At 47.7% G+C, this 26,052-nt stretch overlaps 1 protein-coding gene, 1 long non-coding RNA gene and 1 other non-coding gene across 3 annotated transcripts in view; 2 read left to right on the top strand and 1 right to left on the bottom strand.

The window, feature by feature from the left end:
* Positions 1 to 3,585: 3,585 nt before the first annotated feature.
* The window catches only part of LOC103167755 (speedy protein E4A-like), a 28,249-nt gene continuing 5,782 nt past the window's right edge, over positions 3,586 to 26,052 (bottom strand). Inside the window, exons 2-9 of the mRNA XM_029053667.2 lie at positions 9,579 to 9,672; positions 9,339 to 9,461; positions 6,665 to 6,823; positions 6,419 to 6,477; positions 6,014 to 6,099; positions 5,417 to 5,591; positions 5,093 to 5,187; positions 3,586 to 3,761 (exon numbers count right to left, since the gene is read on the bottom strand). Coding sequence (XP_028909500.1) covers positions 3,749 to 3,761; positions 5,093 to 5,187; positions 5,417 to 5,591; positions 6,014 to 6,099; positions 6,419 to 6,477; positions 6,665 to 6,823; positions 9,339 to 9,461; positions 9,579 to 9,672 — 804 coding nt within the window. The 3' untranslated portion in view covers positions 3,586 to 3,748. The remainder of the gene's footprint in view (positions 3,762 to 5,092; positions 5,188 to 5,416; positions 5,592 to 6,013; positions 6,100 to 6,418; positions 6,478 to 6,664; positions 6,824 to 9,338; positions 9,462 to 9,578; positions 9,673 to 26,052) is intronic.
* LOC114807564 lies at positions 19,792 to 25,988 on the top strand. Its single transcript, XR_003755621.1, has 2 exons — positions 19,792 to 19,874; positions 25,521 to 25,988. It is a non-coding gene; the product is annotated as an uncharacterized LOC114807564 (long non-coding RNA).
* On the top strand, positions 23,295 to 23,432 carry LOC114807757. The gene has a single exon (XR_003755831.1). It is a non-coding gene; the product is annotated as a small nucleolar RNA SNORA7 (small nucleolar RNA).

The following is a 26,052-nucleotide window of genomic DNA, read 5'->3' as shown; positions in this document are numbered from 1 at the left end:
CACCAGGAGTGTCCAAGCCAACCCTATTTATCTTTACATGGCTCTGCTCAGAAGATGAGGTGACCTGGATTGGGGATCCCTTGAAACTGTTGGCCTCCCATAATCCTCATTTTCCTCACCCAATTCTCTGTCTTCTTAACTTTCCCATCATTGTTAACCACACAACCATTTTCCCTGTTTCTTAAGCCCTCAATTTTAACATTACACTTGACTCCTCTCTTTCAGGCCACATATTCAATCAATTACCAAATCCTGATAGTTCTTTTTTCCTATCTCCTGAATCCACCCCTCCCTCACCATCCAACCAGCCATCATGCTGGGAAATATAACAGAGGGGAGTATTCAGATCAATGACAAAGGCTCAACATATGATTTCTATTAGGAAAGGGTTCTGACTAACCCCTTTAAATACATCTATGCTGGCTTTGCAGTCACTAACCACCCCCTCCCCCCACCAGTATAAGTGACAACATCAGATCTAGATTACAGCCGGGTAAAAGGAAATACATGATGGGAAGAAATTTTAACGTCAATCATCTCTTTGCCTACCCGATTAATTTTTTCTGTGCTTTTGACTTTTACAAGTGAAGAAATGATTATGAGATGCACAACCTTCATCAATTTTAGATGGACCCTTTAAAATCACAAAAACCCTTCCAGGTGATAGAGGCCAGATGGTCAGCCATTTCTTTTGTTTCTGAGTGCCTGTACACCCTTAGGAAAACTAATAATAATAATAATAATAAGCACTTCTTATGTGCTCTCTGTTGACGGTGAACACCAGGGATGATCTTTTGCCCTATCCCATGATTTAGCACAACTCCCTTTCACACTTGTGTTGGGTCACCTACTTACAGGAGAATTAGAGGTGTATACTACAGTGAGCTAAATGGTTTGAATGGTCTCTCTAGGTAGGTCTTGACTGCCTGGCCTCAGCACTTAATCTACTTTCCTTCAGTCAAGAATAATTATTCTTTCTTCCCACTTCTCTAGGCTCATGGACAGTCAGTGAGCTATGGTCTTGGCAGGACTGATGAAACACGGAGGCTAAGTCTGCCCTCAGCAGACTTGTCTAAACACCTGCTGCCATCAATTCCGCTGTCCATTCAAAGCCAAATGCTTTGGAATGGGACCTTCCGGGATGCAGTAGAAAGGATTTTCCCATCTTCCAATCCAGAGATGTCATGGATGCTGAAAGTTGTAGGGGAGGTTCCCGATCTCTTCCTTTTTCTTTCCAACCTATATGAGAGCTGCTTCTATCCTGTTCCAGAAACTCCACCAGAACATGTGAAAGGGTTGTTTTCCCAGTCTCCTGGAATCCCACTGGTTGGATCAGAAGCAAGGGAAGGACTCGTTGCGGGCAGGAAATGTGCCTAACAAGTCTTTTATATTGTACTCTCCCAAGAGCTTACTGCAGTGCTCTGCCCACAGCAAGTGCTCAGTAAATATGATTGACTGATGGATTGACTCGCAAGACTTCCCAATTAATCTGGACCCCTTCCTAAGAAACTGGACCTCCACCCACTTGTCAGGATCTGGAGCCCCAGTATCATTCTTGCTTACAGCTCGTTCTGCTCTCACAGGCCCCCACCAGCTTGCTTTCCCCTCCACAGGATCATAGTGAGTTTAACAACCAGTCCCCTCCATCACCACCCAACCCACCCATCACCAGCAACAACCAGCCTAGTTCAGTACAGAGAAAAATGAGCCAGTATCATCCCTGGAGAAAAAAACCCACTTTTCTGATTCTTTTCCCTTTCATTCCGAGAAGACAGACTCATCCAGAGGGCAACCTTGAAGGATCAGCTAGGCTAAGAACATCAGTCACTGCTGTTTCTGAATACTAACATCCCTACCTGGGTTGCATGCTATTTACATATGTGTAAGGAATGTGTCGCCCTCTCAGAGTTGCTCCCAGAAAGTTTCCAGTACTCTACCAGTCTCTACTATGGGAGGGAGAGTTAAGCAGAGACATACTCATTCCATTCCTAGCTTGACCAGTGGCTAGTGAGCGGAAGGCAATCTGCTACAAGTCAAGACTCCCCTGTGCTGGGTAGCAGTGGAATGGGTGAGAGTTAAGAGCAGAGACTCATGTTTACTGCATGGAAGGAGACAATGTTAAACCACTTCTGTATTTTTACCAAGAAAACTCTATGGATACATTACCAGAACAGCTGCAAATGGAGGTGGGCCATTCTAGGAGGGATGTGTCCAAGGTGTCTCAATGGGTTGGGAATGACTCAACAGCATAAGACAAGGCAAGGAATGGGTACGCCTGTAGGTTTGGGGAGAGGGGGTGTCTCGTTTTGGTCTTCACTGTTAGAGAGAAATGCATGACAATATCTTCAACTGGCTTCCCAATTCAAAGTCCTCAGAATTCCACCGTCTCCAACAAACCTTACCTGATTAATCGCCCAACAACCTAAGTCCACTCCAGGATTGACAGACCTATTCATTCTTTCCTCAGCACTCACTTATATGCTTACTCTCAATTATTAATGTGTCCCACTCTAGTTGTAGTTTCATTAAAGCTTGTCCTTTCTTTGTGTAAAGTCTTTTCTTTATTCTGTGCTTTCCACTGCAACAAGTGGGCATTCTATAAATAATGATCCTGTTATATGTCTCTTTGGTCTGGCAATATGTAATGCCTTATTATTATCATCATTATTACTCTTGTGGTATTTATTACCTACTTATTAACTATGCGTCAAGCACTGTTTAGTTTTGGACATGTTAAATTTGTGGTGTCAGCAACACATCCAGCTAGAGATGTCCTGGAGGCAGGGAAAACGTGAAACTGCAGAGAAGGAGAGCAGCAGGGCTGGAGAGATAGATTTGGGAATCATCCACTTAGATATGTTAGTTGAAGCCATGGGAGCAAATGAGTCCTCCAAGGAGATGGGTGTGGATGGAGACTAGAAGGGAAACCAGAACTGAACCTTGAATGACTCCCCCAGTTAGGGGGTTGGAGGTAGAGAAGGAGCCAGCAAGAGAGACTGAGTGGCCACAGAGATAGAAGAACCAGGAAAAGATGGTGTCAGTGAAGCCAAGGTTTCCAGGAAAAGGGGGTAGTCCATAAAGGATGAAGAGGATTAAGGTGGAGTAGAGGTCTTTGAATATGGCAAGTCATTGGTTGCCTTGGAGAGGGCAGTTTTCACAAAGTGGAGCAGGCAAAAGCCAAATGGGAGGGTTCAAGGAGAAAATTGGAGGAAAGGAAGAGGAGGCAGTAGGTGTAAACTCTCTCTCTCTCTCTCTCTCTCTCTCAAGTAGTTTGGGGAGGAATGAAGGAGGGAGATGTGGTGATAAATGGAGGGAGCGGTGAGGTCCAGGTAGGAGGTTTTTTAAGATAGGGGATACATGAGCATGTTTGAAAGCAGCTGGGAAGAAGCCATTGGATGGCTGAAGATGGTGATCAGTGAAGGAAGAAAGGAGGGGGAAAGTGCTTTGGTAAGGTGTGAAGGGCCACACTTGTCTAAAGCTGGAGGGGGTGGTGCAGGGAAGAAGGGGATGGTGGGAATTGGATGGGAATGAGTTGATGGGGGCCGGCGCATGGGGGGGTTCAGAAGAGTTAATAATGTGAAAATCTTAAAATTTAATGACTTCTTTTATTGTTGAACAAAACTTCCACCACAACATTAAAAATTGTGTTGCAAACGGAGCCGGTGTTTTCTAGTTTAAACTTGCTGAATCTTTACTAAAATTAACAAAGAAGAAGTTGAAGATGATGTCCTTCCAGGCAAAATTAGAGTTACTCAGTGTTTCTGAAGAGAAAAAAAAACAACACATAACAAATCGTTCTGTAGCTTTCTAAGCATTTTCAACTCAGAGTCAGTAGTTAGGGGCCTTCTAAAAGAATCCCTGTCTCATTTTCCATTATTAGTCTGAATTGAGTTGGACTAATAATTTTCAGTCTTTGGCAGCATACTCTGGAAAGTCGCTCAGTATCAGTCATTCACTGCATAACTGAACATGCAGCAGCAGACAAAAAGAGTTTGCAAACTTCCGGTCAATGCCACTGCAGGGGCCAGTCCGGGAATGGGAGTTTTCCTAACACAGTTTGGATATAGGGTCACTCCCAGGTCGGGTATCGAGTCCTGATACCTGACCACAAAACTCAGGGCAACTTCCAGGTGGATTTTCCCCACCACACATGCTGACATCCTCTCCGCCGCCCCCCTCCCCCATATTATTATGTCAACTCCAGGAGTTGCAGCTCAGAAGGAAGATAGGCAGATGTGTCCACCAATCAAATACTGTTGGGGGGTGGGGGTGGGGGGGGATGGGAGGAGGGAAATGATCAGTTTCTCTCCACCAACTGCCCCTGGGGACTCCTGGATCCAGGGCCAAGTTTGGATGCTGCTCACTGTCCTGCCATGGGTGGTGCGTGGGTGTGGGGGGGGGCAGCTGGGGGGGAGGACAGCCAATGTTCAGGGCACAAAGGGTTTGATTGGTGGGAGGGGGTGGTGGAAAAGGGGCCTCCAAACCCACCGTCTCACAACCCCGGACCCAGTCCCACTATCCCACAAGCCCCCGCATCCTTCCCTCACTTGGACTGCTCCTCCTCTCTCATTCCATCACATGGAATGGGTCTCCCATTATGGCCCCTAGCAACCTGCCAACTCCCCTTTCCCTCCTCTCCCATCACACCTAGGCCCACTGTCCATTCCTTTGCTGCCAGGCCCACATCTGTTCCTGCCGGCCCCTAACTTTCCTGTAGCTGCTGGGGACACAAGGCAGGGGAGGCTGAAGGCATCCTAGGGATGAATAGTCTCTCCCTGACGCCGACCATCCATCGCCCTCCTGGGAATTAAGAAAACATCTCCCCTCCCCTCTTTCAGGTCATTGAAGGGGATGCCACATCCCAGTGCCTCAACCTCAAACTGGGATTCTGGCCAAGTCATAGAGCGTGGGCAGGGGCTGCTGGGATGGGACCTCCAAACTCTGTCGACAGACTGTTCTCCGTGGCTGGGGCTGTTCCCCTGACAGACAGGGCAGTTGGGGATGGGTGGGGTGGAGGGCACCAAGGGGGCATTGCCCTAATACTGCTTGGGCAGCTGCCCATCTGAGCCTCAGATTCTCTGTGACGCCATACCCGACTATGTTGTCTTCGTTCCACCAGCTGACCGGAATACTGCACAGGACGCGGTCCCGACTCCAGGCCCAGTAGAAGGGGTCCAGAGCCATGATCTGTGGAGGAAGTATCACCAGGGGCGGGGGGCAGTTGGTGGGAGACTGGCTCCAGGTGAGGGATGGGGATGTAAGATGTCACATGGGGTTGGGGATGGGTCATCGGACAGTGAACCGGGAACAGAACCCCATCCTGGTCGCCTAGTCCCCAGCCTCCCTCCCAGCCCTCTTCTCTCCCAGGAGTCTCCCCACTCCCGGGGTCCCCTGCCGGGCCCTGAAACAGCCCCACCTCCTCACACTCTTCGGGCGACACCCGTGCATCGCCGCCTATGGCCTCCAAGAACTGCAGCCGCAGACGATGGAAGATGATGCGCTCCTGCGCTTTCACTTTGTGCCCGAAAGCGAATGGTAACAAAGCCTTCTTCATGACCAACACATTCTGCTCCAAGTCATTCGCCAGGTAACTGTGTCCAGAAGGGGGCTGTGGGCCTAGGAGCCAGGGCCCCGGCCCCCTTCTTCCTTCATTACAGCCTGGCTAGCCCCACATGGCCATATCCTCCTCCCTTGGCAACCCGCTGCCGACCTTGTGGGGAGTGCCCAGGTCGAAGGGCTGGCACAGCATGGTAGCCTGGTGCCAGAACCCTGAATGGGACATCACCACCCTCCTGGGGGCTACTAAGGGTGGGGTGCTGGGGAGCTCTGCTGGGGCATGTCCCAGGAGACCACACAGTGCCCTCAGGGATGCTTAGTGGAAAAGTTTCTGGGGGACAGGAAGGAGCCCCAGACCCTGTCATCCCCTTCCCCGCTCCCATGGTAGTGGCTGATGGCAGAGCATTATCCACCCCCGGGACCCACGCTGGGGAAGAGGAGGCAGGAATCGACTCACAGGGCCAAGAAGAAATGGAACCGCTTATATTGATGTTTTGGTCGGCCAGCACGGATGAAGTAGGCAACGACCATCGCCAGCATGTACTGCAACCAGGAGAGGGGAGGGGTCAGGGCCCATGGGCCATAGGAAGGCAGTGTGGGGTCAGGAGCCTGAAGGGCCGGTTCCCAGGGTATCTGGGGACTCCAGAGTTTTGGGCAGAAAGCGAGCCCGGGGCAGGAGGTTTGAGGTTGAGGGGAATCTGGGGTGGAGGGGAAATCGCTGGGGTTTGCACACCACCAGGGGTCGGGGCGTGGGGAGAGACTAGGGAAGAGAAGGGAGCCATAGACGGATAGTGCAAAGACCAGGTAGGAGGGTTGGGACGGTGACCGGTGGAAGGAAGGATGGTGATATGGTCACACCCACCTTATCTGACATCAGGAGATATTTGTCCATCTTCAGAAACCTCTGCACCACCGGATCTTCTGTGGTGGGGAGAGATGGGGGCTCAGTTTAGCTGGGCTGGTCAGGAAGGGAGGGGCTCCCCACATCTTCCCTTTCTGGAATATGCTAGGTAACGCTCTCTGTCCCGCCTGCCCTCCCATGTCAGCTTCCTCGGGTGGAGAGTGGGCGCTCTGGAAGGGGTGAATCTCCCTGGGCCCCGCAGCATACCCATCAGCTGCACGAAGGCCTCATAGTTCTCCCTCATGGTAGGTATCCCTTGAGGGAGCTCGGGACGAGGGTCCGCTTCCTCTGGTCTCCGCAGCCAATTTATCCTCCTGATCCCAGGCTGGGGGTTCCAGGTGGCAATGTTGGTCCTCGGGCGATTGCCTGGCAAGGTGGACGGTGACATTAGAGAGGGAGACCCAGGATGATGCCTGGAACAACAGCGCTTGTGACAGAGGACTCCAGGTAGGGAGAAAGAGATCAGCCCCATCACCCAGCCCCATGGATGTGCTGGGTCACTGCAATGGTGCCGCCTGTATGGATGGGCAGGTTAACAGCTCTCAGCCTGGAAGCACTAAATCAAATTACCTGCTGGAAACAAGTCAAACAGAGCAGGGTGGTCGTGTCTCCAGGCACTGTTGAGAGAGAGGGGAACGGTGCCCTCTCCCTCCAGATGGCTACCGTGTCCCACCGTGGGCAAGGAGTTTCAGGGTTCAGAAAATGCATAGGATTTTTCTCTCTGTGTGGTTGTGTGGGAGGCAGGGATGTAATTGGCACCATGAGGAACTTAGCTGAACATGGAGCTAAATGGATCAACTGTCAGTTTGAAATGGAGCATGGGGAATTTCTAAGCATCTGGAATTGTGCGATACACATGTGACGATTTTGTTCCAATAAACCTTTCTGTCGAGAGAATGAAAGACTTGATCAGTCTCGTAATGCTAGGTGTTCCAGTGAACCCTCTGAACTTAGGGATCTAACTTATTTCTTGAACTGGAAGGATTGAGTTGGGAATCACTATCTGAACTAGGTCAGAAAACTTTGTTCTGGGGGATACAGGTGGTCATAAGTTTCAGAGGTTGGAAATATAGCAGAGAGAACTTACCCAGGGCAAACTCTCAGTTCACTTCGGGCCAGGCTCATCTCAACTCAGGAAGGGATAAAACTTTACCGTTGATAAGCTATTCTTTCTTTCTGGTGAAATCAATAAATTGCTATCATCATCTGGATATCTGATGTGGTCAGATACTGGAATGGATTATTTTTTTGACATTGATTCTGGAATTTGGGCTTTGTCCTAACTGAGTTGCAATGGGTCCATTGGGGAACATCCTAACAGTGGCAGCCCAGAATGGAGGAGTGAGCGTTTTAATTACCTTGGGCCTGATCACTGAGAGGGGAATTATATGTCGGGGGCCAGTGTGTTTAGGATTCATTCATTCGTTCAATTGTATTTATTAAGTACTTACTGTGTGCAAAGCACTGCACCAAGCGTTTGAGAGTGTGCAATATAACGAGAGACATGTTCCCTACCCACAATGAGCTTACATCCCGGGAAGTCAGAGGTCAGGGCCTGGATTCTAATCCTGGCTCTGCCACCTGCTTGCTGTGAGACATTGGGCAAGTCACTTCACTGTTCTGTGCCTCAGTTTCCTCATCTGTAAATTGGGAGTTCAATGCCTGTTCTCCCTCCTCCTCAGCTCGTGAGCCCCATGTTGGACAGGGACTGTTTCTGACCTGATCGAGTTGCATTTACCCCATTGCTTAGAACAGTGCTTGACACATAGTTAATAAATAGGTAATAAATACCACAAGAGTAATAATGATGATAATAATAAGGCATTACATATTTCCAGACCCAAGAGACTTGTATTTTTCTCTGGTGATTGTTGGGTGCTGTCAATGTGAAATGGAAAATTGGGTGGTGTTTCCATAGGGAGAGCCAGGATTTGATTCTCTGGGAACAATGAGAAGCAGCATGGCCTAGTGGATAGAGCATGGGCCTAAGAGTTAAGAAGGGCCTGTGTTCTAATCCTGGCTCTGCTGCATGCCTGCTGTGTGACTTTTCATCTGTAAAATGGGGATTAAGATTGTGAGCCCTACGTAGGGATGGTGTCCAACCTTAGATTATATTTACTCCAGCTCTTAGTACAATGCCTGGCACATAGTAAGTACTTAACAAATACCATAAAATATGGAACATCATGAACTGCGGTCTTGTAAAATAATAATGGTGGTATTTGTTAAGCACTTGCTATGTTCAAGCACTGTATTAAACGCCAGAGTAGATATAAGGTAATCAGTTCCCGCACAGTCTGTGTCTTCTAAGGGGCTCACAGACTAAGTAGGCATTTTGCATGCCACACGGCAACGAGGACCATCAAACCTCCCTGCCTAGGCAGAACTGCTAAGATCAGCAGCCAGACGGGGGCAATGAGAGAGTAAGTCATCCCTCGCCGCCCTGCCCCCGGGCCTGTCTCTATCTTCTCTCCCCACCACTGTCTCATTTCTCCCAGATCCTCCCATTCTCTGTTACAATCTCTTTGGAGCACTAGCACTGCAAGGTGTTAATGGTACTATCCAAGAGCTCTCAGCCCAGACTGCCCAGGCTAATGACTGCGGGTTGGCAGGTGTGCGACCTTTGTTGGAGACCAACTGCCAGGCTGCTTCCTGTTGCTCTCATCAGTATGAGTGAGAGCAACCGCCCCTGCTTCCTCTCCTAGCTTGGAAATTTCAGTGCTCCATCTCCCCACGTTCCCCCAAATCCTCCCAACTGTGTGTCCCAACTCCTCATCCTATATGCCTGATCTTCGCTGGGTGTTTCCCCTACTTCTGTGTTGCCTCTGGACATGGACATGCATTCCTCCCCTCATCTTCACCAAGACCCCTGGTCCCTCACCTGACGAATGAGGCACGAGTGGACTCCCTTCTGCATCCTCTCGTTGATGCTGGCGTCTTGCTCCTCTGATCAGGATCCATCCGGTTGATGGGTGGGGTGTGGACGGACGTTTCTTCCTGGGGCCTGATGGCAGGCAGAACAGGAGAGGTGAGGCATCATCCTCACCCCTCCAAACACCCCCAACTCTGCCCCTGCCCCATGTTCCCTGGCCCCCCAAAAGTCCCTTCCCCAACATCTCACATCTCTGGGGTTGCTCCAGAGAGGGCTGACGCCCAACGAGGCTCGCTGATTCCTCCAGGGTGCTGGATGGGAGGTTGTCCAGCGTCTGTGAGTCCTGTGGAAGGATAGCCCTCTTTACAGAACCTGATTTGGTTGGTTATTTGCCACTAGCCTTCCCTGCCTTCTGGCTTCCCCCTACTGCCCTCTCCCCATCCACAATACTGCTCCTCTCCTCCCGCTCCTAGTACCTACACCCCTCCCCTTCCCTCATTCACACTGCCACCCCCTTCCCCTGCCTGTCTCCCTTTCTCCTCTCTGGTCTGTCCTGTCCTCCCCTGCTCTCCCTGGACCCCATGGGCCTGCCCTCCTCTCCCCTCCCTTTCTCCCCTTTCCCCTTATTTCTTCTGTCCTGTCCTGACCCGTGCTGTCCTATCCTCTTTTCTGCACCAAAACTGCCGCTCTGTCGATCAGTCTCCAAGTTCAGGCTGCTCACTAGTGAACATGTCAGTTGCTCTGGTCTGAGTGACCTCAGATTCTGACTGGTACCACCAACAGACACCGGGTTTAAATGCAAATGGACAGAATCTTAGCAAAGCCTGGGTTCTCTCCTGTAAAGTGAGGATGGGGAGAGATGGGAAAGGGAAGGGACTCTGATTACAGCATCATCACCTGGGCCCTCCCCCAGGACACATGAGAAGCAGCATGGCATAATGGATAGAGCATGGGCCTGGGAGTCAGAAGGTCATGGGTTCTAATCCCGGCCTGCCACTTGTCTGCTGTGTGACCTGGGGCAAGTCACTTCACTTCTCTGTGCTTCAGTTACCTCAACTGTAAAATGGGGACTGAGACTGCGAGCCCCACGTGGGACAGGGACTATGTCCAACCCGATTTGCTTCTATGCATCCCAACTCTTAGAACAGTGCCTGGCATTTAGTAAGCACTTAACAAATACCATAATTATTATTGTTATTATTATCACCCCACATTATCATCCCCCGCCCTCCAAGCCACATTCAGCTCTATCTGTCCTCAAGCTCTCTTTCCCTGTCCTGCTCCTTAGCTGTGGAGCTCTCCCCGGCACCTCAGGTCCCCCACCACCCCCCATCTCCCATTAAATGCAGGACCAGTTCCTCTGACCACTTCATACACTGCCCCTGGATAGTCCTGGTTTCCTGTCCTATGGCATGCCCACTGGCGCCTGCCTGGCCCTGGCCCACTGCAGATGGATCCTAGCCAGGAGAATCCCGGCCCTATGGCTCAAACCCAGGACATGAGCGATGGGTCCCTGGCATAAGCCCAGTGGTCTGCACAGCCCAAAATACTATTGCCAACCACAATACCACAGGATGCCCACCCTTTAAACCATTCCCAGGGAGGCCCTAAAGCAAGCCTCAATCCTACATGCTGCTTCCACACTTCGAGACGGCGGGACGTGGCCACTGGTTCAGCTTGGAGACTGCATCAGCAGCTAGTTTGAAGTCCTACGAGTCATTTTTACTTTCTCCCTTGCACACTGTTTTATATATTCAAAGTGTTTATTAAGAATGATGTGTAATAAACCTTCATTTTCACAGACTATTCACGGTCAAATGCAAACCTGGAAACTGAAACTTGAGAAGATCTCCAGGCCCTGTCACTGACAGAAAAGTATTTCTCCTTCAATGAGTCATGAATCACTGACCCTTTGTCCATGAGGGCTAATCCTTTGGGCAGAAGAACCATTCCAGTTTCAGGGTGAGTTTTGTCTAGGATAATCAGGCTGACACTTCTCCATTGTCTTGGTCTGGGAAAAGTTCACCTTGAGAGTCTTCTTGGCAGCCTTTCCCCCAGTGAAGGAAGGCAGTGTGGCTTAGTGGAAAGAGTCCAGGGCTGGTAGTCAGGGGATCATGGTTCCATACCCAACTCTGACACTGGTCTGTAGTATAAACTTGGGCAAGTCATTTGATCTCTCTGAATCCCAGTTGCCTCACCCGTAAATTAAGATAAAATCCCTGCTCTCTGTGGTGAAGGGTTTGGGTGTCACCTTATTATCTTGTATCTACCCTCGTGTTTAGCACATAGTAAACACTCAGTGAATACCAAAATTGCAATTAACAGGGCATCAACATTATCTAAATCCAATGGTCTCTACTTCATCCTAATTCTCCTTGACCTCTCAGCTGCCTCTGAAATCACTGACCACCCCCTTCTCCTGGAAACAATTATCTAACCTTGGCTTCACTGACCATCTCCTCTCCTGGTTCTCCTCCCATCCCTCTGGCCACACCTTCTCAGTCAGTTTCCCTTGCTCCTTCCCTGTCCTCACACCCTCTCACTGTTGGAGTCCCTCAAGGTTCAGTTCTGGATCCCCTTCTATTCCCCATCTGCACTCATTTCCTTGCAGAACTCATTTGCTCCCATGGTTTTTCCTACCAGCTCTTCACTGAAAGATTCCCAAATCTTTCCAGCCCAGCCCAGACGTTTCGTCTAGCATTTCCTCCTGTCTTCAGGACCTCTTTATTTGGCTGTCCTGCCAACAACCTCATATTTAACCTGTCTAAAACAGGACTCCTCAGCTCTCCACCCAAATCCTTTCCTTCCCTTGACTTTCGCATCGCTGTAGACAGCAGCATCAACCTCCCTGTCTCACAAGCCGGTGACTTTGGCATTATCTTCAACTTATCGCTCATTCAACACACATATTCATTCTGAAACCAAATTCCATTGGTTCTACCTTCACAACATTGCTAAAGTCTACCCTTTCCTCTCCATCAGAACTGCTCCAAAGCTGATCCAACCCCTTATCTTATTCTCCCTTGACCACTGCATCGGCCTCCTCTCTGATCTCCTTACCTCCTGTTTCTCCCCTCTTCAGTCCATGCTTCACTCTGCTGCCCCAGAGCATTTTTCTGAGAAATCATTCAGTCCATATCTCCTCAATCCTCCCAAACCTTCAGTGGCTCCCCATCCACATTTGCATCAAGCAGAAACTCCTTTACCATCAACTTTAAGGCCCTCAGTTGGCTCACTCCCTCCTACCTCACCTCACTGATTTCCCACTTCAACCCAATCCTTACACTTCGCTTCTCTAATACCAACCTATTCACTTTACGTCAATACCATCTATCTCTCTGCCAGTCCCTTGCACACACCCTCTCTCCGGCCTGGAACTCCCCGTTTGGTAGCCAACAGATCACCACTCCCTCAGCCTTCAAAGCCTTATTGAAATCACACTTCCTTTAAGAGGCCTTCCCCAACTAACCCCTCATTTTCTCTACCCCCTCTCTCTTCTGCATCACCCATACATTTGGATTTTTAAACTTTAGCACTCTATGGCATTGTAGCCTTCCAGTGAATCAGTAAATGGTATTTATTTTTTATGGCATTTGTTAAGTGCTTGCTATGTGTCAGGTGGTGTCCTAAGCCCTGCGGTAGATACCTATTCACTCATTCCATCGTATTTATTGAGCACTTATTGTGTGCAGGGCACTGAACAAAGCACTTGGAAAGTACAATGCAGCAATAGAGACAATCCCTGCCCACACCAGGTTTACAGTCTAGAGGGGATTTATTGGGTTCTTACTGTGTGAGGATTACTGTACAAATGACTTGGGAGAGTACAATACAACTGAGTTAGTAGACAAGTTCTCTGCCCATAAGGAGTTTACAATCTAGAGGGAGAGACAGACATTAAAAAAAAATAGATACATACATCTGTGCTGTGGGCCTGAGGGTGGGGTGAATAACCCACATTAAGCAGCATTGCCTAGTGGTATGAACATGAGCCTGGGAGTCGGAGGAACTGGAGTCTAACCCAGTGCCACGACTTACTCGCTGAGTGATCTTGGGAAAGTTACTCAACTTTTCTGAGACTCAGTTCCCTTATCAGCAAAATGGGAATTCAATACCTGTGGTCCTTCTACTTAGAATATAAGCCCCATGTGGGAGTTGATTATCTTATCCTCAAATCCATCAATCACTCTTCCCCCCTTCAAAGCCCCACTGAAGGCGCACATCCTCCAAGAGGCCTTCCCAGACTAAGCCCCCTTATCCTCAGCAACCCCACCCTTCTACATCACCTCTACTCGCTCCCTTTGCTCTTCCCCCCACCTCGCCTCCCCACAGAACTTACATATATATATGTATATATCTATAATTCTACTTATTTATATTGATGCCACCCATCTGCTGTGTGACCTTGGACAAATCTCTTTACTTCTCTGTCCCTCAGTTCCCTTATCTGTAAAATGGAGATTAAGAGGGTGAGGCCCATGTGAAACATGGACTGTGTCCAACCATATTATCTGGTCCCTCTGACAGTGCTTAGTATAGTGTCTGGTACATAGTAAGCATTTAACAAATACCATTAAAAAAAAAAATCCAAATGCAAAGGCAATGCAGAAGAGAATGGGAGCAGCAGAAATGAGGGTTTAGTTGAGGAAGGCCTCTTGGAGGAGATGTGATCTTAGTAAGGCTTTGAAAATGGGGAGAGTGGTGGTCTGTCATACATGAAGAGTTAGGGAGTTCCAGGCCCAAGAGGTTGACAGCGAGATTGTTGAGAGTGAAATACAGTGATTAGTCTGGCGTTAGGAGAGAAGTGAGTGGACTGGGTTGTAGTAGGAAGTCAGCGAGGTAAGATAGGAGGGAACAAGGTGATTGGGTGCTTTAAAGCCGATGGATGGGCAACCACTGGAGGTTCTTGAGAAGTGGGGGAACAATGACTGAACTTTTCTTAGAAAAATGATCTGGGCAGCAGAGTGAAGTATGTACTGGAGTTGTGGAAAGACAGGATGCGGGGAGGTCAGTGAAGAGGCAGACGCAGTAGTTAAGGTGCATACAGGAAGGGCTCAGTAAGTACCACTCATTGATTGATTAATACAATATAAGTACTTATTCACCCACAGCTCTATCTTTTGATTTTCTTCTTCCTCCTCTCTGAAATGGACTTCACATCTGACTCCCCTGCTAGTGTGTTGGCTGCTTGTTGGCACATGTCCTGTCTTCTACAGCTATTGTATTCTTACAAGCATTTTATACAGTGAGCATCCCACAGTGGCCTCTTCATAAATACCATTGATGGATTGAGCTGAGGATGACACCAAAGTAGCAGACTGGAGCTCAGGGACAGTAGTGTTTTTGTCTAGATTTTTGGCAAAGTCTAGAAGAAGGAAGCATTTAGAAGGAAAGCACCTGCACCTCTGTGACCTCACAATTTCCCCTGAAGCACCTAACACCCCTCAAAACCCAGCCTGTGCCTTGCACACTCATCAGCCCCTTGTCCCTCACACACAGAGCCCCTCACTGTGGCCAGAGGTGAGGGAGCAGAGCAGCAGCAGTCCGAGAAGGGAAGAGAAGAGATGGCTCTTTCTGTAGTCACTGAACAGCTCCTTGCTGTGCTCCGGCACTTCAAGAATCTCCATATCAAGGGGGAGGCAGCAGCAACAGAGGAATGGGTTTCTCTTCTCCCTCATATGGGATGCTGCTCCATCTCTTGCTGGTCTCCCCACAACCTACCCCGAGTTCTCCCCTCATCAGGAAGCCCAGATGCAAGCATCTCAGCAGCAGTAGAAACCGCTACCAAACTCACCCAGCCCCACACCAGAGATCATGTTTTCCCAAGAGAACTTGTAATCTGGTTGAAAATCTCCTCTCTAGAGAAACAAGTTCTTTCTTGCTCTCTCCATTTAGAAGCTAGTCAAGGCACAGTTTCCAAAGAGTAGATACTAAATTAATTCCAATAAAAAGTTTTAAAATCATTTCCTCTTTCATACTAAACCCATTCCTCAACTTTGTCAGTGGCCAATGTTTCATCCACAGGTTTAACGTGAAATGTTGGGGAATTTGGCCAGGTCAGCAACGGCTCCATGCTATTTGTTCTGGGGGAGGGAAAGTCACAAACAACCAGTGAGGGCTGAAAATGAGGTTGCTGAGTCACCTTGGGTAGAACTCGATAGAGCTGATTCCAGCTATTTATTATTTGACAGCCAAGGGAAAAACAAAAAACAGACATAGGCCTCATTACATTTCCTCACAAACAATTGTGATAGGCATAACCACCTAGACTGAAACATTGCTTCAAAGTTAGTCAACTTTTCTTAATGGTACAAAATGTGACAAACTTGAATGATAGACATCAGGTTCCATTACAGTGGAGAGGGATGAAGGGTGAGGATGTAGGGGTAGGGGAATGCTGGGGGGGTGGGGCAGGTGACCAAGAGAGAAAGACAGGGATACACAGAGATAAACACATAAAATAAATTAAAGAAAATATCCTTCTGAGATAATTAGTGGATAACCACTTGCAAACTGAGGATTTGAGGACAAGAGGGAGGGAGTGCTGGTCTGAGTGGGGCCAGGGGGATGGCTGAATATCATTGCATACTCAATTGCTAAATATGAAAAGTAAATTCATCCCAAGGACCAATTTCACAGTTGCCAAAGAGCACAGAGAACAAACAACCTATTTTTAGAGCTGTTGACATCCTTCACATCAATTTTGGTCTAGGGTGCCCAATTCCATGGAGAAAGAGGATCTTGTTACTGGAAGAGCAAGCAGGATTTTCCAGGCAGAGAAGGCAGAGAAAGAGGCTTCCCTCTAGTATCGGACCAGGTACAGCATGCTTCTAAGCTCCCTACCTTGGGCCCACCAACCTGCCCTCAAGCCCACCCCTGACCTGGCCTCCGCTGCTATACTTCCCAGTGGTCCACAGAGAAATGCAGGGCAAGCATGCTGAACCCCCTGAATGTTTCCAGTATGTCAGCTTTGCCCCACATTCCTCCATGAAACACATGGCAAATGCAGATTGACTGGCTATGACTATGGGGAAGTGAGCCAGAGGTGACCTGGAGCTTAAACAACTTGGGTTAATGATGGGCTGGTCAAATAACACAGCATCTAATAGGACTATCTTGGAAGAATTCCCAAAGAGCAAAACCGTTGTCCACTGAGGTGCACTTCCTTCATGGAATTGTCCAAAATCTGGGCCATCCCACTTGCACTCCAGCTTCAGCCTGTAGTTGCAAATAGCAGCTCTCATGGGCATCAGGTGGGAGAGCTGGAGAACAGTGGATTTAAGCCAGGCAAGCCCAAGTAGGGGTTTGCAAGATTTTAAAAGAGCATTAGTTTTGGCAGCTCAAGAAGTGACTGGAGGACCCTGCATTCAGTGATCTGACTGCTATCAAGAAGTAGTGCCAGGACCAATGGTTCAAAACTCCCCTAGAAAACCTGGGTCATTGCAGCATACACAGATTTTTCTTTTAATAATTTCTTTATTCTAAAATCCAGAAATATACCCATGTTTCCTTTGCTTGCCCAGTAAGTCAGCGGTACTGGAGAAAGTGGAAAACCTCATAAATTTAGCCCAGTGTCTTGATGAAGAAATGACTCTGGGAAGATAGGTAGCAGGAGGCCCATGTTTTAATGACTATTCATTCATTCATTCATTCATTCATTCAATCGTATTTATTGAGTGCTTACTGTGTGCAGAACACTGTATTAAGTGCTTGGGAGAGTACAGTAAAACAATAAACAGGCACAGTAGCTGCCCACAATGAGCTTACAGTCTAAGCGGGGGGAGATAGGCATGAATACTATTAAATAAAATTACAGATATTTTCATAAGTGCTGTGGTGTTGGGAAGGGGGAAGATCAAAGGGAACGAGTCAGGGTGATGCACAAGGGAGTGGGAGATGAGGATAGGTACGGCTTGATCTGGGAAGGACTCTTGGAGGAGATGTGCCTTCAGTAAGGCTTTGAAGCAGGGAAGAGTAATTGTCCATCGTATTTGAAGAGGGCGGGCGTTCCAGGCCAAAGGCAGGATGTGAGCTAGGGGTTGGTGGTGAGATAGGCGAGATTGAATCACAGTAAGAGGCTTCAGCTCTCAGGAGTGAGAAGACAGTGAACCCAACTCTTGCAAGCCTGAGCAAGATTTTAAGAGGGTTCAAAGGGCAGTTTTCTGGGAACAAACTAGTTTTGAGACATAACTCACTAGGCCCACTGACTTTTAGTCTTGAGACAAATTCAGCTGATTCTGCTGAGTCTAGGCATTCATAAAAGGCCTGTGGTGTACTGCTCGACTGAGTGTTGTGGCAGTATGTGGCATTTTCTTATAAATGTGCCTGTTCAATCCAAAATGGCTCCTATCTTTTCTGTTCCTGACCAGGAACTGTCTCTTCCTCGAGTATGTCGAGATCCCTGGTGGTTCCATATGCACTCGTGATTTGTCTGGGGTACCATTAGCTGGATGGAAGCCCTAGATTGCAATGGCAATTCTCAAGGGTGTTAGCTGGTGGGAGATGGAGGACGGTAAACTCAAGGATGACTGCCAAACCTAAGCTGGAACTTGTAAGCTTTAAAGCACTTTTTGTGTGTGTGTATGCATCTGGAAGTATCTGGAGCCATAGGTCACCAAATTCAATGGTGTGGTTAGTCTCACCAGCTCTGCTGGTTCAAGACACTTTGAGAAGCCTGCTATGGTTATTTCTTTCTTATTCTTGTTCTCTTTTTCTTTCTTTCTTTGTCCCTCTTGTTCTCTCTCTCTCTCTCTCTCTCTCTTTCTCTCTTTCTTTCTTTCTTTCTTTCTTTCTTTCTTTCTTTCTTTCTTTCTTTCTTTCTTTCTTTCTTTCTTTCTTTCTTTCTTTCTTTCTTTCTTTCTTTCTTTCTTTCTTTCTTTCTTTCCTTATTACTGCTTAACTAAGCATGGTGGCATTTTGTGGAGTTTTATTTTGAATATCCCTGTACAACCTAAATGGCAAAACGATCAGTCTTTTATTTTCCCGGCCTGTTAGTGGAGTCTGTTAACATCCTGTCAGGCCTGCGGGTGCTCGTGATTTGGCTGGGCATGTCAGAGTTGTCAGGGAGGACTACGCAAGCATTAACTGCAATTTCACTAGCTCAGTCCTTCCCTCTTACTGTACTGGGTGTGTTCAGACCTATCTTCCCACTCACTCTACCTATCTTGCTCAGTCCTACCTCCCTTCTCACTCTACTCAGTCACACCACACCTGTCACTGTACTGGGCATGCTCAGTCCTCTGTGCCCTCTCTCTGTACTGAGTATGCTCAGTCCTTCCTCCAATCTCACTCTATTGGGCATGCTAAAATGGTGGAAACAAGGCTGCCAAGGCCATAAAGGAACTACAGTGGTTTAAATTGTCTTGAGCCATAGTTCAAAAGTCTGTAGTACCTCTCTGTCAGTGAGCAATTGAGCCAGCTCCATTGGTTTGAGGTCTTTGGGTAAACGTCTGTGGTGAGCCCATAACAAACTACCTTGTTAGCCCCTGCTTGTAACCCTGCAAACAACAAGAAGGAAGAGACTGAAAAAGGAACTAATAGGCTCTACCTGAGACAAGTGATTGCTGGCCTGTGGGGGCAGAGCATGGAGAGAGGCGTGGCTTTCTCTCCCTACTCTACCTAGTAACTGGCCTGAACCAATCAGTGACTTTCATGTTGGGCCACAGCTGCAACGCCTAAGGCAGATCAGAGGCAGTTGCTTCGAACCACGAAGAGGCATATGGAGAGGCATGCTGGAGCACGGTCAGTAGAAGCAGCACAGAGAAGCAAGCATTGGAGCAGCATGAGAGCAGCACTCGAAAGCAGCAGAAGGCAACAGCACTTGAAAGCAGAAAGAAGCAGCGTTGACAGAACGGGCTCCCTTGAGCAGCAGACTGGTATTAGACCCTTGGTGGAGTGAAGGAGAATGAGTGAGTGTGTGTATGTGTCACGTTGGTAAAAACTAAGTAAAAAGCTTTGCACAGTAACCTTGGGGATCAGAGGTGTGGTTTGACTGCACTATGTGTCATCGAGGCTCCCCCAATGCAGGAACGTCGTGCTTGGTACGAGCTGGGGTTGGGGGCTCGAGACAACCTCTATCATGATGGGAGTGTAGTTAGCTTTTTAGGTGTAATAATTTATTTTTTTTCTTCCTTCCTTTCCTTTATTCTCTTTCTTTTCTTTCCTTTCCTTATTACCACTCACCTGAGCATTGTGGCATTTTATGCCATTTCTTTCTTTCTCTCATTACTTCTTTTCCTGCTTTCTCTCTTCCTTTTCTTTATTCTCATTCTTTTAGATCTTTTCTTTCCCTATTACCACTCGACTAAACCTTGCAGCATTTTGTGATGTCCGTCTCTCATTTTTTCCTTATTTTCTTTCCTTAGAACCGCATCCCTAAGCATTGTGGTGTTTAATGATGTTTTCTTATGAATGTCCCTGTTCCACCCAAATGGTGCCTGTCTTTTCCTGTTCCCAGCCAGCAATTGGTTATTCCTCCAGTAAGTCAAAATCCTTGACAGTCCCATGAGTTCTGCTGCTTCAGTCAAGATTCTCCATAGTTAGCAGGTAGGAGAATCTACGAATTAATGTCAGTTTTAACTGATGTCATTTGGTGAGGGCTCTAGGAGGGTGGACATAGGATCTGCCAAGCCAAAGCAGGAGCTACTGCAGCACGAAGGAGCAACTCTGCATAACTGGAACTGTTCCAAGCCAATAGCTCAAAAGGCTGGGCAATATCTCTGCCAACAAATGGCCCATGGGTCCAAGTCTCTTTAAAAGCCTGGGATGGTATGGGTTGCTTTTATTTATTTATTTTTCTCCCTTTCCTGCCTTCCTTCCTTCCCCTCAACCAATCATTTTGCTGCATTTTCTTTGTTTGCCAGGGTCCATGGCAAACATGTGCCATCCAAGAAACCACAGTCCTGATCTCGTACCACTAACCCACAGCTGTGGATCACTGCACAGCCCACTTCCTTCATGTCTGTGCATGAGCCGCAGAGCACTGCTGACAGAACTCCAGATATCAGGTTGAACTTTTCCACCTCAAGGTCATCCTTGCATGCTTTAATTCTGTCTGGTGAAATTATTTCTCCATCCGTATTGATTCCCATGCCCATTTGCCTCACCAGTTGTGTCAGATGTTTCACTCCCTCCTCAAAACCCCATCCCCCTGCCTCCACTATCTCTTGCCCCTAGTGACCTGGACACATACATTATTGCCCCTGGCCTGGAATGCCCTCCCTCCTCAAATCTGACAGACAACTACTTTTCCCCCACTCAAGGCCTTATTGAAGGCACATCTCCTCCAAAAGGCCTTCCCTGACTAAACCCCCCTTTCCTCTTCTCCCACTCCCTTCAGCGTTACCCTTTTTCCTTTTGTTCATCCCCCCTCCCAGCCCCGCAGCACTTATTTACATATCTGTAATTCATTTATTTCTATCAATATCCTCTCCCACCGCTCCACCCTCGACTTGTAAGCTTATTGTGGACAGGGATTGTGTCTGCTTATTGTCATATTGTACTCTCCCAAGTGCTGAGTACAGTGCTCTGGACACAGTAAATGCTCAATAAGTATGACTGAATTATTGAATGGTTAGCTGAATTTTCCTGAACACTGCTTTTTGTTTCAGGGACCTGCAAACCTCCTCTATAACATTTTAATTGCCTGTTTGGAATGGTGAAAACTTGTTTTTAAATTCTACTAACTCTATTTCTCTGTTCTTCCTTTCTCAGAGAAGGGTACCCTCCCCACCTTGTGCACTCTATGATAGGATGGTGGTGTGGATCTTCTCAGGTTATTGCTCAGTGTGTGTGTGTGTGCATTTGCATGTGTGTGGCCCAAATCTGAAGGTTAAAGATCAGGCTTTTGGGACTAGGAAAGAAGGTCTTGAGAGGGGCCTGGTGAATCAAAGGAGAGAGTGTGGATGGTTGAAAGCAAGTCTTCAACACTTCTAGCTAAACAACTACAGTGCATAGCCTGCCGACAGTGATCATTCTTCCTGGCATTCAGGTGGCCAGGTCCTGAGTGGGATGGTCCTCATGGAAATCGCAACACATTTCCTGAACCCCAGGAGTGTACGAGCCAAACCTATTTATCTTTACATGGCTCTGCCCAGAAGGGGAGGTGACCTGGATTGGGCATCCCTTGAAACTGTTGGCCTCCCATAATCCTCATCTTCCTCACCCAATTCGCTGTCCTCTTAACTTTCCCATCATTGTTAACCATACCACCATTTTCCCTGTTTCTTAAGCCCTCGATTTTAACATTACTCTTGACTCCTCTCTTTCAGCTCACATAGTTACCAAATCCTGATGGTTCTTTTTTCCTATCTCCTGAATCCACCCCTCCCTCACCATCCAACCAGCCATCATGCTGGGAAATATAACAGAAGGGAGTATTCAGATCAATGACAAAGGCTCAACATGTGATTTCTATTAGGAAACGGTTCTGACTTACCCCTTTAAATATATCTATGCTGGCTTTGCAGTCACTAACCGCCCCCCGCGCCCACTCCCCCGGCCCCCCACAACCAATAGAAGTGAAAACATCAGATCTAGATTATAGTCCTGTAAAATGAAATACTCACATGATGGGAAAAAATTTAACATCAATCATCTCTTTGCCTACCCGATTAATTTTTTTGGTACTTTTATTTGACTTATACAAGTGAAGAAATGATTACGAGATGCACGACCCTCATCAATATTAGATGGATCCTTTAAAATCACAAAAACCCCTCCAGGTGCTAGAGGCTAGATGGTCAGCCATTTCTTCTGTTTCTGAGTGCCTGTGCACACTTAGAAAAACTAATAGTAATAATAATAAGCACTTCTTATGTGCTCTCTGCTGACGGTGAACACCAGGGACCATCTTTTGCCCTGTCCCATGACTTAGCAAAACTCCCTTTCACACTTGTGTTGGGTCACCTACTAACAGGACAATTAGAGGTGTATACTACAGTGAGCTAAGGGGTTTGAATAGTCTCTCTAGGTAGGTCTTGACTGCCTGGCCTCAGCACTTAATCTACTTTCCTTCAGTCACGAATAATTATTCTTTCTTCCCACTTCTCTTGGCACATGGACAATCAGTGAGCTATGGTCTCGGCGGGTTTGATGAGACAAGGAGGCTAAGTCTGCCCTCACCAGACTTGTCTAAACACCTGCTGTCATCAATTCCGCTGTGCATTCAAAAGCCAAATGCTTTGGAATGGGACCTCCCGGGATGCAATAGAAAGGATTTTCCCATCTTCCAAACCAGAGATGTCATGGATGCTGAAAGTTGTCAGGGAGGTCCCCAATCTGATCCTTTTCCTTCCAACCCATATGAGAGCTGCTTCTATCCTCTTCCAGAAACACCACCAGAAGACATGAAAGGGTTGTTTTCCCAGTATCCTGGAATCCCACTGGTTGCAACAGAAGCAAAGGAAGGACTCGTTGTAGGCAGGAAATGTGCCTAACAACTCTTTTATATTGTACTCTCCCAAAAGCTTACTGCAGTGCTCTGCCCAGAGCAAGTGCTCAGTAAATATGACTGATTGACTCACAAGACTTCCCAATTATTCTGGCCCCTTTCCTGGGGAACTGGACCTCCACCCAATTGTTGGGATCTGGGGCCCCAGTATCATTCTTGCTTACAGCTCGTTCTGCTCTCACAGGCTTCATGTGCCACCACCAGCTTGCTTTCCCCTCCTCAGGACCATAGTGAGTTTAACAACCAGCCCCCTCCACCACCAACAACCCCCCCACCCACCCATCAGCAGCAACAACCAGCCTGGTTAAGTACAGAGAAAAACGAGCCTGTATCATCCCTGGAGAAAAAACCCACTTTTCTGATTTTTTTTTTCCCTTTCACTCCAAGAAGACAGACTAGTCCAGATGGCAACCTTGAAGGATCAGATAGGCTAAGAACATCAGTCACTGCTGTTTCTGAATACTAACATCCCTACCTGGGTTGCATGCTATTTACATATGTGTAAGGAATGTGTCGCCCTCTCAGGGTTACTCCCGGAGAGTTGCCAATACTCTACCAGTCTTGACTATGGGAGGGAGAGTCAAGCAGAGACATACTCATTCCATTCCTAGCTTGACCAGTGGCTAGCGAGTGGAAGGCAATCTGCTACAAGTCAAGACTCCCCCGTACTGGCTAGCAGTGGCATGGGCGAGAGTCATGAGCGGAGACTCAAGTTTACTGCGCGGAAGGAGACAATGTTAAACCACTTCTGTATTTTTACCATGAAAACTTTATGGATACATTACCAGAACAACTACAGACGAAGGTGGGGCACTCTTGGAGAGATGTGTCCACGGTGTCTCTATGGGTCTGAAATGACTCCACAGAATAAGACAAGGCAAGGAATGTGTATGCCTGTAGGTTTGGGGATGGGGGTGTCTCGTTTTGGTCTTCATTGTTAGAGGAAAAATGCATGACAATATCTTCAACTGTCTTCCCAATTTAAAGTCCTCAGAATTCCACCGTCTCCAACAAACCTTCCCTGATTAATCTCCCAACAACCTAAGTCCACTCCAGAATTGACAGACCTACTCATTCTTTTCCTCAGCACTCACTTATATGCTTACTCTCAACTATTAATGTGTACCACTCTAGTTGTAGTTTCATTAAAGCTTGTCTCTTCTGTTTAGAGTTTAACGTCCTTTCTTTATTCTGTGCTTTCCACTGCAGCAAGTGGGCATTTTATAAATAATGATCCTGTTATACAAGTCTCTTTGGTCTGGGAATATGTAATGCCTTATTATTATCATCATTATTACTCTTGTGGTATTCATTACCTATTAACTATGTTTCAAGCACTGTTCTAAGCAATGGGGTAAATGCAACTTGATCAGGTCAGAAACAGTCCCTGTCCAACATGGGGCTCACGAGCTGAGGAGGAGGGAGAACAGGCATTGAACTCCCAATTTACAGATGAGGAAACTGAGGCACAGAGCAGTGAAGTGACTTGCCCAATGTCTCACAGCAAGCAGGTGGCAGAGCCAGGATTAGAATCCAGGCCCTTACCTCTCACTTCCCGGGATATAAGCTCATTGTGGGTAGGGAACATGTCTGTTCATCATTATATTGCACACTCTCAAACGCTTGGTGCAGTGCTTTGCACACAGTAAGTACTTAATAAATACAATTGAATGAATGCATGAATGAATGAATCCTAAACACACTGGCCCCCGACATATAATTCCCCTCTCAGTGATCAGCCCCAAGGTAATTAAAACGCTCACTCCATCTCCATTCTGGGCTGCCGCTGTTAGGATGTTCCCCGATGGACCCATTGCAACTCAGTTAAGACAAAGCCCAAGTTCCAGAATCAATGTCAAAAAAATCAACCATTCCAGTATCTGACTTCATCAGATATCCAGATGACGATAGCAATTTGCTGATTTCACCAGAGAGAAAGAATAGCTTATCAATGGTAAAGTTTTATCCCTTCCTGAGATGAGATGAGCCTGGCCCAAAGTGAACTGAAAGTTTGATCCAGGAAAGTTCTCTCTGCTATATTTTCCAACTTCTGAAACTTATGAAAACTTGTGTGCCACAGAACCAGGTTTTCTGACTTAGTTCAGTTAGTGATTCCCAACTCAATCCTGCCAGTTCAAGAAATAAGTTAGATCCCTAAGTTCTGAGGGTTCACTGGAACACCTAGCATTACCAGACTGATCAAGTCTTTCATTCTCTCGACAGAAAGGTTTATTGGAACAAAATCGTCACATGTGTATCGCACAATTCCAGATGCTTAGAAATGCCCCACGGTCCATTTCAAACTGACAGTTGATCCATTTAGCTCCATGTGCAGCTAGGTTCATCATGTGGCCCATTACATCTCTGCCTCCTACACAACCACACAGAGAGAAAGACCCTATGCATTTTCTGAACACCAAAACTCCTCCCCCACAGTGGGACTCGGTAGCCATCTGGAGGGAAAGGGCACCGTTCCCCTCTCTCTCAACAGTGCCTGGAGACACAACCACCCTGCTCTGTGTGACTCGTTTCCAGCAGGTAATTTGATTTGGTGCTTCCAGGCTGAGAGCTCTTAACCGCCCATTTGTACGGACAGCACCACTGCAGTGACTCAGCACATCCATGGGGCTGGGAGATGGGGCTGATCTCTCCCTCCACACCTGGAGTCCTCTGTCGGAAGCGCTGTTGTCCCAGGCATCATCCTGGGTCTCCCTCTCTAATGTTTCCGTCTACCCTGCCAGGTAACTGCCAGAGACCCGACACCACCACCTGGAGCGCCCAACCTGGGATCAGGAGGAGGAAGTGGCCACGGAGAGCAGAGGAAATGGACCTTTATCCCGAGCTCCCTCAAGGATACCTACCTTGAGGGAGAACTTTGAGGCCTTCGTGCAGCTGATGGGTATGCTGCAGGGCCCAGGGAGAGTCACCCCTTCCAGAGCACCCACCCTCCACCCCAGGAAGCTGATCATAGAGGGTCCTACCTGGTCTTTGCACTTTCCATCTATGACTCCCTTCTCTTCCCTAGTCTCTCCCCGCGCCCCGACCCCTGGTGGTGAGCAAACCCCAGCGACTTCCCCTCCACCCCAGATCCCCCCAACCTCAAACCTCCTGTCACGGGCTCTCCCAGTGGGCTGTGTTAATTCTCCCTCAATTGATGTTGGAATTTCTTCTGAAATCTATGCTAATTGAAAGATTTCACTCTCCTGTTTCTCTCTGGTTTTATATTTGGATTGAAAGTTAAGGGGTGCACATCCAAAATGCTCTGCTTTCCAG

The sequence above is a fragment of the Ornithorhynchus anatinus genome, chromosome X3 (genome assembly GCF_004115215.2).
Source record: "Ornithorhynchus anatinus isolate Pmale09 chromosome X3, mOrnAna1.pri.v4, whole genome shotgun sequence".
NCBI classification, from domain to species: domain Eukaryota; kingdom Metazoa; phylum Chordata; class Mammalia; order Monotremata; family Ornithorhynchidae; genus Ornithorhynchus; species Ornithorhynchus anatinus.
The sequence above is the reverse complement of the archived record's forward strand: the minus strand, read 5'-3'. Positions and strand labels throughout refer to the sequence as shown.